General features: G+C 41.8%; 1 protein-coding gene across 20 annotated transcripts in view; it reads right to left on the bottom strand.

Moving 5' to 3' along the window:
* MYO1B (myosin IB) overlaps positions 1-13,788 on the bottom strand; it is a 180,822-nt gene that overhangs the window by 137,338 nt on the left and 29,696 nt on the right. For 13 of the 20 annotated variants that reach the window (XM_070581690.1, XM_070581671.1, XM_070581684.1 and 10 more), the window contains one exon: positions 8,350-8,493. In XM_070581690.1, coding sequence (XP_070437791.1) covers positions 8,350-8,484 — 135 coding nt within the window. In that variant the 5' untranslated portion in view covers positions 8,485-8,493. The remainder of the gene's footprint in view (positions 1-8,349; positions 8,494-13,788) is intronic. The other 7 variants (XM_070581691.1, XM_070581672.1, XM_070581678.1 and 4 more) reach the window with 1 other exon arrangement.

Raw genomic sequence — 13,788 nt, 5'->3', positions numbered from 1 at the left:
ACAATGTAATTCAGTGTGTACACCTCACATCCCAGTCTCAGAACATATTTGTGATAACATACGCAAAACATATACCTAGAAGAAACAGAAGGCATGAGAAGGTTTTCAAAGCTTGCCCAAGGTAGTTTCATGCCAAAGCTCTACGCCACAGTCTGGGACACTGGACCAGAGAAGTGCGATTTGCTTGGGCTCTTTCAGCTGCTTGGCAGAGATGCTCTCAAGTTCCATCAAGTACTGAAGTTTTATACTGTAACAGTGAACACAGGCAGGATCCCCCAAGCAAGCTATCATTGAGCTACGAGAAAAGCTGGGAGCCAAGAGCAAGTACGGTACAAGGCAGCCCTAGGGACCACGAAACACAAGTCTGTGAAGACTTCCTTTCCACTGCCGGCTCAACATCAACGCGCTCATCCCCTGCTCACGCTCCTGCTTCCTCTGGGCCTGCAACTAACTGCTTTCCTCACTTTCTACTCCATAGCTGGTCTACTTCAAAGACTCTTCCTCAGAGTTTCTGCCTGCACATGGCCCATTATGGCCTCACGTCAGTACTGTCAGCATCTGCTTCCACTGATATTTTATTTTTTCAGTATTTCTCAATTCAAAGTTCGAGGAAAGAATCAAGCCCTGATCATCTTTTTATCTATGCTGTGCCATAAGTCACTGGCCTAGATCAGGAGCCCACGCACAGGCCAGGAGCTGCCAAAGGAGGTGGCAGCTTGTCAGGCCTGGTCACTGTCAGTCTAGTCCGAGACACGCCTAAACTACCATCGTATTATAATCCTTTGTTCCTGTGCTGTCAGTCATTTCAGACTATGAATTAAAGAACTATATATGAGTTCCATGCCACGCTGAAATACTGGCTAAAAATACTGCCTCAGGCAGCCTTTATTTTAGAGCAGAATAACACAATACTTCATTGAGATAAACTCTGCAATAAGACAAGGATTTTCCAAATACTGACCATACTCCAGACCTACCAAAACTGTTTAACTAAGATACAGAGTGGTCCTGTGTTACAGGCATACTGCTAACTACAAGTCTTGAAAACAGTATTATATGGCTAATTAAAAATAGTAATACAACAAAAATGAAATCTGTACAATGAATACCAAAGAGGGAGGAAGAAAGGGAGGGAAAGAGAGAGTCTGGAAAGGGGAGGAAAGAGAAAGATTCTAATTACATGAAACCTTGAAGAAAAGTCAGTCTGGGTTTCCAGGTTTTTCAGAAAGTCATGGCACCTACCAGGGACTCCACTCCTACTGTGTGCCAAGCACCGGGCTAAGATGCCCCTTAATCTCCATCACAACTCAATAAGATAAGCCTCATGATACCTCTATTATGGATGGGAGAACTGACCCTCAATTACTCACAATGGTCACAGTGGTTGTGAGCGGCCAAGAGTCAACCTTAGGTCTGTCTGCCAAAGGCTCATACCTTTCCCAGTAAGCCATACTGTCTCTGACCCTTCACCCCCTCCAAAACAGAGTTTGATGAACACAACAGCCTCTCTTTAGAAATTAGGATTACCATTAATATTCATCTGTACTATAGATGTAACAGCAGAAAGAGATGCATGTGTAGAGGGGAGGGCTGAATTGGCCACATGTCCCTTTTGCTAAATTGCTTCCCCCACCTTCTGCTCATAAAGGTGAACGACCACGTGCAGCTGTCAATCACCCGCCAACCAGTGAACATGATAAAAAACAATCTCATCCCACGATCTTCTCCCTCCTTCCAGAGGGGGAGACATCATCCCAAGGGCTGCTATGGCTTTTCTTTGACTAGTGAGTGCCTGTGACTTTAGAACTGAACGCACTTGCTCCACGTCACACTAGTTCATGTCACAGCACTGCTGAACCCTAATTCAACATGGGACTGGAATACTGATTATCATTTCAGTGATTTTTCTGGTTTGTTGAGACCGCCTTTCTCCAAACCTACACATTCTTTAATATCATACTCAATTACTGTGAACAGCACTTTGTAGACTGAGAATGCTTCCGTACCAGTGGTATCATCTGATGTCCACAGCAACTGTGTAAAGTCAGCAGGACTATTTATTATTAAGAGAATGAACTCTGGAGCCAGACTTGTTGGGTGTGAATTCCAGTGCCATCACCTACTCGCTATGTGACGCTGGACAAGTTACTTAGCCTTTCTGAGACTCAGTTTCCTCATATGCAAAATAAAGATAATTTAAAAACCTACAGTGCAGAGGACTCTAGCAAAAATTAAATGAACAAATGCACGTAAAGTGCTTAGAATAGCATATTGTATCAATAAGGAGTTAATAAATGTTAGTAGTTATCATTTATCCTTTTACTGATAAGAAAACAGTCTCACAGACAGTAAGAGGCAGAGCCAGGACTGGAGTTCAGGTCTTTGCTTCTTAGTACCCACCTCACGGCCACCAAAAGATGACACTTCTGCAGACTCAAGGTCATGCCCTAATCTCCTCCAAATGGAACTTCAGGTAAAGCTTCAACCAGAACGTTAAATTAATATATTATAAATGTTATACAGACATGTGAAGTACTATACAGAGCCTGCATGATGAAACAACTCACTAATCTTGGTAAATAACAGAAAAATGTGTGTCCATTTTGCAAGTTCTAAAAGGAAGAAATCTTCCAATCACCAAAGGTTTTAAGAGAGTTTGGATGGGTTGAAACTGGCAAGTTATTACCAAAAATGATTGTTTTGAAAAGTATTATAAAACCATCCAAGAGATAGACTGTGCTCAGAAATCAGACACAACATTTCTCTTCAGCCTTGTGACTTGCTGTTTTTCACCAACTTTATCTGGCCTTCTAATGCTGTGTCTCCAAACCAACACCAAGGCCACACTCTTGAAAACACATACAATTTGTTCTCTGTGTTTCCTTAACGGTCTACCTTTCAATGAGCCCAGGAGGCTGAGTCTGCTCATGGTGAAGCCCCCATGCACAGCCATGTCTAGGCGTTTCGTTTCACCAGGTCAGGGATGCCCTCCCTCCCCCTTTCCCTGCTCGGTCTAGGTGGGATGGGGGGTAGCATTAAAGATGGTCCTTGCTTCCATCAAACTCTGTTGAGTCTGGGCCCTCTGGGAACAGGCTCATCCATCTAGATGAAGGAGAACTCCAACTTCCAACTTGAAAATAAAAAAAAACTTATTTTTAATTTAACTAACATAATCTGGAAGATTACCCACCTCTCTATTAACTATTACTCCCGGAAATTGGACTGGGGTACTAAGATAAGAAAATTACATTTTTAGGTTATATATGCCCGTACTGTGGGATTTTTTTCTCCAAACATATTTGTTACTTTTGTAAGTAAAAAACATAAAGAATTTTTAAAGGAAATTTAAAAAACAAAAATAATTGGAGAACCTCTAGGTAGCAGGAATAGCACTAAATTGGACGTTTGAACTCAGTCCCGCTCTCTGCCAACAACCCTGCAAGCTTGGAAAAGGACCCAGTCTCCAATGATACTGCAGTCCTGGCTGACACCTTGATGACAGCCTGGGAAAACCCTGAGCAGAGGACCCAGCTAGGCCAGGCCCGAACTCCTGAGCCACAGAAACAGCAAGATAATAAAGGTATGCTATTTTAAGTCACTACGTTTGGGGCAATTTGTTATGCAGCAAGAGAAAACCAATATAGCATTTATCAAATTCCCAGGAACACATGTTACTATACTCATAAGGTAGGAATTTTCATGTGTGTAAATGAAAGTGTTTTTTGAAACTTCAAATAAATATATAAATGTTAAGTAGAATTATTTTCATTTACTTTGCAATATTTTAAACCAAATACATTGTACTTATATTTGAGTATCTTTCATAAAAGCATCTCACCTCATCCTTATGGGGATTCTAACTCTAATACTAACTTCTAAAAATTAAGATAATTTTTACTAGACTTTCAAAGTAGTCACTCTTACCTCTACAATTAGCTTAACTTAAGATCCTAAAATTGGACTAATTCAGACCTCTATATCTGGATGATCCACAACCTGACAATTCAGAGAGAAAACAGAAAAAAATCTACTTGTCAGCACCAAAAATACTTCTTGTCAGGGAACAGATACCTTGGTTCTTTAGTTTCCAAATTTGCCCTGGGCCTTGTTCTGGCCTAAATTGCAGCTTTCCTGTTTCTGAAGAGAACCACAGTCCTGACCGGCCACCCTAAAAACAGAATCCCGTCTGGCTGGGTCTCCGACATTACAAGTCCACGTGAAATCCTGCCACCATCCCGTCTGGCTGGGGGCGGGGGTGGGGAGGCCGGAAGAAGGTCTGACAAAGGATACAGAAAGGCAGTGCTTGGAATGTCATGACCAGCATTTCCTACCACTGACCCCATACAGAGACTGCTAGACCAAATGGCACAGCCTGCAGCTGGTCCCAGCTTGAACTGCACCCTGCCAAGAGGGAGGAATAACAGTCCCTGCGCCTGCACGCTACCCCATCGGGCCGCCAGTCCTCCTGGCTATTCTCGCCTGAGCCTCCTCCGTCAACCACTGCACAGCCCTGACTGCAAAGACCACGTCAACGTCTGGAACTGTCCCAGATTTAGAGACTCTGTCTGGCTACAAACAGGGTTATGAACCAACTCAGGGCTTTTTAAACAAGTGTATGAACCCACCTCAAAGCAAAGAATGGATGTTCCTGAAGCACGCACTTTAGTATCTTTCATAAAAGTACCCATCTTTATGGGGACCCTAATTTGAGTACTAACTTCTAAAAATTAAGACCATTTTTACTAGACTTTCAAGCACTCCTCTTACAACTACAATTAGTTTAACATAAGATCCTAAAATTGGACTAATTCAGACCTATATTATCTAAATGATCCTGAACCTGACAATTCAGATAGAAAACCACCTAAACCCACTCATCAGCAGAAAAACCAGTTCTGACTCGAAGAAGGGCTGCAAGGAGCATATTAGATTAAAACAAACCCATATGCATTACAGAACACAATAAAACTCTGAATTACCTTGGAAATAAAGATTTGAACAAAATTTCCCTAAAGTAGATGGACTTCAACTCTGCCCAGAGCCCTGGGACACCTGTTTACTCTTCTCGGCCATCAAGAATGCTCCAGGAGAAAAGTCCGAAGGGCGGGACTCTGGGCACACCTGTAGCCTAGAACTCAAATGATAAATGCTTCCCATGGGGCATGTCCTGTAGGGCGGTATCCACATCAATAAAGGCACTTCATCACAGGATTCCCTGCCAAACCTGTGAGGGGTCTACAGCACGTGGCCTCATCAGCATCCATTCCCCGTTTCCTCCTCCTAACATGTTGACAGATATATTTGGTTGGGCATTCACCCCATTACATACAGCCCATCTACTCTGGAAAAAGCTGATCCTACCCCAATCCTAGGGATAGACATCATTTTCTTAAGCCACTCGGCTCATTCTGGTCACCTGGCCACAGTCAGTGGTTTGAGGAGTATGTGTGACTGAAGCGGTCTACCCAAAGCTTCAGGTTTCGTATAGACAGGATCCGAGGGATTCTACTTCCAGACTCAGCTGGCTGGAGCTCCAGAGGATCACCAGGGGTTACGAATGCTCTGGAGAGTGGAGAACTCATATGTGGAGGCAAAGCAATTCCTTGTGAGAGCTGTGTGAAGGTAGGGACAAAGGCAGATAGATGCAGGATAGAAGAACAGGGTCCCCTGACCTACAGCTGGTTCACACAGGAGGTGGCTAAGGCTCCAGGTACAGCCAGAGTTCAAAAGTCTGAGCCAAGGGTCCTTCCGTTCACCAGGCCCCCTTATCAACCATAGCTTCTGAACCTACAATCGACTGTCCTACGTGTTCGCAAGATGGATCATCCTAGACTGTCACCCGCTTTTATAGTATAAAACAAAGCTATGAGACTACAAAAGAGAATTTTTTTTAAAAAAATTGCACCTTCATTTTCTGGGAAAGAATTAAAAAAACAAAGTGAAGTACAAGACAGTAAAACACTGCATGTCATATTAACTTAGGCTTTGGCATCAGGCAAACAATTCTGCAGCAACCCAGGAACAGAAGCAAAGGAGGAATATTATCAGGATAAGAGCCAGAAACTGATCTCCCAAAGGCAGTATACACAACATATGAGGCTGCAGAGGTGTGGAAATCACATTTATTGTACAGTAATTTTTTTAATTACAAAAACAATACATGCTTGACTTAATGAGTCCTATAAGAATAACCCTTCCCTGTCCCCACATCCCACCCCACCCCACTGCGGTGCCCAAAGTCAGCACGCCCTTCTCCACCTGCACACAAATATACAAACATATGTACACATCCCTAAACCTCCCACTAAAGAAAAATAGGATCATATTACACACATTATTCTATAACCTGCATTTTTTTTTTTTTTTTTTTTTTTGCTTAAAATAGAGAATGCCCAGCCCTCCCATATGATGTGTGTTTAAAGGTACAAAATCAAGCACACCTCTCATGGAAATGACAGTCCTAAAGGATCATGGAAAACATTAATTGATATGAATATCGGGAGGCAGAAAGCAAGTGTCTGCTTTTGTTTTATACCAGAAAGGGCATTCCTAAAATAGTTAGAAAATAAAATTATGTAGGGCTGAAACCCAGACATTTCATCTGCTAAAGACCCATGAATGTTAACACTTGGCATTTTGTTAAAAAGGGGATTGTTTTATGTCTAGTGAGTGCAACAAATCAGGTATTTGAATGCATGTAATGTTCTACCCACTATCCTATTTTCAATTCACCTAAAAGTGAACTGTGCTTAGAGCCAAAAAGAAAAATGATCAGCAACGTTAGTTACAAGAGAATTGATTCCTCCTATCTCCATCTCAAAGGCCAGGCTTTAAAGTCTGTCTTTCATTTGCTATCAGACCATTCTGTCAATTAAAGCTGCAGAACCGTAAGGTTTTCCCACCTGAAAGGTGAAGTGCTATCCTTGCAGGGAAGGTGACACGGGGCCTCCCTGCCAAACTCAACAATACCTCTTCCCTGCTCCACAGCAGCATTTTCTACCTTTTCCATTTGAATCAGCATTTTACATTAACTACATCTCTGAACTTAGCTCAATCGCCAGTCATCAAATTAATATACTAAAAGCAATATTCACATGTCTCATGTTACTGTCAGCCTCTCCCCACCTGCAAGAATACAAATCAAGAAGGGCGGCAAGTTCAATTCCCAGATGACGGCCACTATTTCATTAAGAAATTAATTATCCAAAGCTATTCTTGAAACATGATTGGCTATCTGGAAAGGAAAGCTATACGTGACATAAAATAACATAGCTTTGCACATACTTTTTAAAAATATATTAGCTCAAAAAATAATATATATACATATATATTAGTTCCACAAAAGGCAAAACTGACCCTACGTGTATCAGCTATGATTTCTCCTTTTATTTATACTTCCTCCTACTGTTCCCACACTGATAGACAGAAAAATATGAAGCATGTCCCAATAACCCAATTCAACTCCAGACACAAATACACTATAAAAAAGGGGGAAGAAGAACTCAGAAGCGAGGCAGAAGTAGTTAAAACTACCTCTATCTAATCCATCCTGTTTCATTCTCAGAGGCTGGTACAGGGTATCAATGCCCCATTTCCTTGGTTTAGTTAACAACACTCTCTACCTGAACAGACACAAACTTCTGTGCTTTACACAAAGTCCTGAAAAGCTGCAGATAAATTCTATTTTTCACTCAATGTTTTAAATATATTTAAGGAACTTGATAACACTGTGAAATCCTTTATAAAGAATTTTTACAACACAAAATTTCTCTGATTATTATATATATTTATGTTTTCATTTTTGTATATGACATTCTACTTCTGTAGAGCAGGACATGATTATTCCCAAATCTCCAGGGACCAAACACATTTTCTTATCTGGTAATTTGCTCCTGTCCCTGCTAACTACAAATGTCAAAAAGGTTCACGTCTTTTTCGACCGTTCACGGCCTTGCATTTTAATGAGTAGCTTCTCAATGATTAGACTGTTAATCTTAGGAAGGCATTCAAGAAGATGCCTATGAATTTCAAAATTCCTCCTGAACATACATTCCTCAGAGGGCAGGCACAAAGTCTTCTACTTGCTTTAGAATGCCCCCAACATCCAGGGCCACAGTCTGCACGCAGCCAGCACTCTACAAACACCATATGGAAAGCACACTCATTTGAGTTTAATCGATATTACTCACGTGCCAACTGAGCAAACACAAAGCTCTTTCTGAGGGTATAAACAAAGACCTCTGCACTCTGATCACAGAAAGAGGAGGGAACAGTCTGTGGCAGAGAAGCCAGCTCTCTGCCACCACACACAAGCCTCAAGCCCACAGATGACCCCTGGTGTCTACTCACATATATTTCATTGTGGTCAAAGCGCTTCTTGAGGTTGTTGATGAAGGTCTCCTCACTGAGAGGTTCTAAAAGAACCATATCACCCACTCCAATCATGTTGTCCAGAAGGGATGTTTTCACCTCCATTTTGGCCATAGTCTCCTGCTAGAGGAAAGAGGGAAGAAGGGTCAATTTAAATGAGCAAAATTATTTCAGATGGGTTCTTAGCACCACTGGAGAAATGAAACACTGGTTGTTCCAAACGGCCCTCACCTGCCTCACAATGTCCTGACCTCCCCTCCCTACAACCTACGTCAGAAGCCTCTGAGGTGCTGCAGTCGCTGCCAAGCCACGAGAAGCCCCATCCGACAACCTGCTGCCACAAACACACTTCCCTCCAGTCCATCATCCCAGGCAAAGTCCAGCTACAGAAGAGCCACTAGGAAGCCAGGGTCGCCATTTTCTTCTTTACACCATCCTCTCTCCCAACCTGTACTTGCAAAACTCTAGCAAGAGAACCCAATCCACCCCCTTCCATGAGCCCTTGAACACCACTGTCAGACTCGAGCCTCTGTGCACCTGCTTCCCCCAAGCTGCCATTCCCCGGCACTCCATGATAAAATTCAGAATGCATTTTCCCAGAAAATAACGTTTAAAAAAATGATGCTAACAGGGGCTGGCCCCGTGGCCGAGTGGTTAAGTTCGCGCGCTCCGCTGCAGGCGGCCCAGTGTTTCGTTGGTTCGATCCTGGGCGCAGACATGGCACTGCTCATCAAACCATGCTGAGGCAGCGTCCCACAGGCCACAACTAGAAGGACCCACAACGAAGAATATACAACTATGTACCGGGGGACTTTGGGGAGAAAAAGGAAAAAAATAAAATCTTTAAAAAAAAAAAAATGATGCTAACATTTACTGAGTACTTGCCACATATCTGACACTACATCAAGAACTTTACATGAATTAATTAAGATAATCCTCACAATAACTCTATGAGGTAGGTTTGTTATTATTATCCCCATTTTAAGATAAGGAAATTGAAGCTCAGAGAGATTACGAAATTTTGCTTATGGTGACTTAAGAGTATGTTACATTTTGTGTTAAAGCTCTCAGTCACCACTTACAACACTGCACCTATGGGGGGAAATTTCATTCCAGGTACCAACACTAACTTATAAAGAAAAGAACACAACCCACTTGTAAATCGGAGGTTGCCTATATAATATAACCTGCCAAGAGTGACTTCAATGTTCTTAATTCTCATTCCAACACACATGCCACTATAACAGCAAAATCAAATTAACATGCAATGACTACTCATATATATTCATGACCCTAATACTAAGGAGAAAGTACATTTAATTCTTTGCATTAAGGAGTCACCCAGGTGGGACTACATCAAATTAAAAAGCTTCTGCACAGCCAAAGAAACCATCAACAAAACAAACAGACAACCTAGCAATTGGGAGAAGATATCTGCAAATCATATATTTGATAAGGGGTTAACATCCAAAATACATAAAGAACTCATACAACTCAACAACAACAACAAAAAAAGAAACCTGATTAATAAATGGGCAGAGGATCTGAACATTTTTTCAAGAAGACATACAGATGGCCAATGGGCACATGATAAGATGTTCAACATCACTAATTATTAGGGAAATGCAAATCAAAACCACAATGAGATATCATCTACACCTATCAGAATGGCTATTATTAAAAAGACAAGAAATAACAAGTGTTGGAGAGGACATGGAGAAAAGGGAATCTTCATACATTGCTGGTGGGAAAGTAAACTGGTGCAGTCACTATGGAAAACAGTATGGAGATTCCTCAAAAAATTAAGAATAGAAATACCACAGGATCCAGCTACTCACTTCTGGGTATTTATCCAAAGAACACAAAAACACTAATTTGAAAAGACATATGCAATCCCATGTTCATTGCCAAATTATTCACGATAACCAAGGCTTGGAAACAACCTAAGTGCCCATCAATGGATGAATGGATAAAGAAGATGTGGCATATAGATACAATGGAATACCACTCAGCCATAAAAACAATAGAATCTTGCTATTTGTGACAACAGGGATGGACCTTGAGGGTATTATGCTAAAACAAATAAGTCAGACAGAAAAAGCCAAATACCATATGATTTCACTCATATGTGGAAGACAAAACAACAACAACAACAACAAACAAACACATAGATACAAGAGAATAGATTGGTGGTTACCAGAGGGGAAGGGGGTTGGGGGACGGCACAATGGGTAAAGAGGCACATTTGTAGGGTGATGGATGGCAACTAGACTCTGGGTGGTAAATATGATGTAGTCTATATAGAAGTCGAATGATGTACACCTGAAATTTATATAATGTTATAAACCAATGTTACCTCAACGAAAAAAGATTTTTTAAGTAAATAAATAGAAATGAACATACAAAAAAAAAGGGAGTCACCCAGGTATACTATATCTTAGAAAGGTGGGTCCATTTGCTTGAGACTTAGCAATTTAAATAAACGTCCTCCTATTCTAGTCCAGAACATCCAGAAGGTCTCCTAGAGGCAATAGAAACTACACTGAGTTAGGCTATTTTAAAGAGAACTAGGATGGAGTGGGAATTGCATAATTTTTTATTATTAATTACTAATGATTTATAGGAATCCACAAACATATCCTTTATTTCTAACCCTATTAAAAAAAATTTTCTTAAGTGCTCAGTGAAAAGCCAGAAAAGAAAGACCAAGAAGTAGAGAGGTTCTCTCAAAAGAAAACAACTCAGTAAGGAAGAATTTAACTTTCAAAAGAATAAAAAGAGTTAACTTTTTTGTTAATACATGTTTTTTTAACTTCATGTCAACGACACCCCGAATAAATAACCCCAGGTATCTACTAAAACCCAACAATAGTAGCACTAAGAATGATTCCATCACTTTGAACTAGGCCAGACCCTGTTTTAAAACAAAATCAGAGGGGGTGGGGGTGGGGGCACCTGCCATTCTCTGGAGATGCAGCAGAATTCAGGGAGACAGCTGTTCCCCCTGCCAGGTCCCTGGAAAGACGTGCACAGAAACAGAACGTGAGTGCCCAACCTTTGTCACAATAAATTAACATTTAAATCAAATTTCAAGTTCTCAGTCTCATGAAATGCCAAAAGCACTCTAGTTGCTGTGCATTACATATAATTTGGCAGGTGAGGGAAGAAGGCTTGGGGATTAAGGGGGAAATCAACCTGAGAAGGGTTTCAAAAATAGCCACCTCAAACCAGCAATTTACATTAAGCAAAGAGGCTGAATGGGAACACTCTGCCCGGGGGGGTGGATTCCTGTACATAAAGTCTATTTATGGAAACAGCTGCCGAAAGACCAGGGCTTCACTGCAGGTAACAAGAATTAAGCAGCCAGTCTTTCTCTGTAATTAAAGCTGCTTCACCATCTTTTCAAAAACAAGCTTCAAGCAAGTTTGTATGGGTTCCAATCTTTACACTTCTATCCCAACTTTATATCTGAAGCCGGGGAGAGGGCCAAACAAATGCTGAGCTATAGGCACTTGGTAAAAGTGAGAAACTCTGAAAACACAACTTTTGCAAACCAAAATGCAACAATGAGTAAACCAACTGAAAAGGTGATACCAACAGTCATTTAGTCATTCAAGCACAATTTTATTTCATTTCGCTTTTTCGTCTTTTTAGCATCTAAGTACTGTTGGGGAGAAAACAGTGACATCCTCCCTCATTCTCATGGTAAAAACGGGACACTGAGAACACTGTGTGGAGGCACTGCCCTATCTTCCCACAAAGGGACTGACTTCCCTTCTGTGCCTACTGTCTCCAGCTTCAGTTTGGTTCACTTTGACATCTCAAAGAAATTAGTTGGTATATTTCCTCCACCAAAAAAAGTTGATCTGTTTTTTCTCTGAAAGAGCAATGCTTACCACAACAATAAATTTCAGAATCACTTGCTAACTCAAGATTTTCATAAACTATTAGAAGAATTCACATGGGAGAATTAAATGAGAACCTACATAGAGCACTTAGGATGCTTTCTGTTCGCCCTTGCCAAGACCCCCATGGGACTCCATGTTCTAGAGAAGCAAAATTTCTCCCATGTTCCAGGAAGGCAGCCGCGATCCAGTCTAAGACGATCAGCAGACTCCCACCTCCCAGCCACTGTCAGTGACTCAGGGCTGCTCAGACAGCTGAGCCTGAGGCTTGGGCTTGAAATCTCAGGACAAAGGTTCCATACACCTCTGGATGGCATGATCTGCAGAAGTGATCCTTGGAACTGCTGCGGCCATGTCTGCTTTCATGACAGGGCCCCATCTGAGGAGGAAGACAACACATGGAGGAGGGCAGGGCAAGAAAACAACCAGGAATTTGTGTTGGAGCCCTCATAACATCACAAACCTCTGGATCAAATTGCACTTGAAGGCTGCCCCACAGCTCTCAAGTTTTCAGTCATGGAGGCCAGTTAATTCTCCCTATTGTTTAAACTGTTTGAGTTAGATTTTCTATTATTTGCAACAGAAAGTATCTTACCTAATAAAAGAAGCTGATAGCTGGTACGAGGAAGAGGAAATGGAGTATCATAAGTAAAACACAAAAGAGCATGGACTGGCTGAGCTCAGGCCACAGGGTAGAGGGCGTAAGGACCTACTGTCTTGGACTGGCAAGATGATCATCTTTGTTATTTAATAGTGAAACAGCTGATTAAACCATGGGCTGTTGTGCCTTAAGACTTGGACCTTGTGCCTGCAACTTTAGAGAATTCGAGAAAAATTCAGATGCCAGATGATGTGTCAGCTACTTTTAAGGATCTATAAGAAAAGCACAAGCCTGCTGTGAAACTGGCCTGTCTGAAAGCCAGAGAGGAAAACATATGGTGCTGCTAAGAAGAGGAGTCACTCTGCCCAGAGGTGGGAGATGCAGAGGAAATGGGACCTATCCCAAGTTTTGTTTTGCCTCTACGGCCTAAGAAAGGGATAGCGCTCACACCACGAAGCTACGGCACAGGAGAGGTACCACCCTAGACATTGCTTTCTATGCATCTTAACTGTTCCCAGGTGGATTGTACTACCCAAGAGCTAAGGCACTCTGCAGGGCACCAAGGCCAGGTCCAACTGCCAGGAGACAAGTTCTCAGACAAGTTCTAGGTTCAAAACCTTGGGAGCTGGCAGTATCTCCAGTTTTGGTTACTTAGTCCATGGAAGCAAATAAACCTTAAAAGTCAACCACATTTTTAAGAGATCTATATTGCCAAAGAAGTCTGGTGGACAGTAACTTAGCACTGATTCATTCTTAAGACAATCAACCCCAAGAACTCCAACTCATGAGAACAAAAACAGAACCACGAAAGCATCACAGCCCCTGATAAAGCCATCTTCCCCAATGCTCATCTCCGATGCAGCCATGGAAGACAACGGACAAAGGAGGTCTTCTCAAAGAGCAGAGCCTCCA

This window comes from Equus przewalskii, chromosome 17, assembly GCF_037783145.1.
Source record: "Equus przewalskii isolate Varuska chromosome 17, EquPr2, whole genome shotgun sequence".
NCBI classification, from domain to species: Eukaryota; Metazoa; Chordata; class Mammalia; order Perissodactyla; family Equidae; genus Equus; species Equus przewalskii.
Note: the sequence above shows the minus strand (reverse complement) of the source record. Positions and strands in the feature narration are given on the sequence as shown.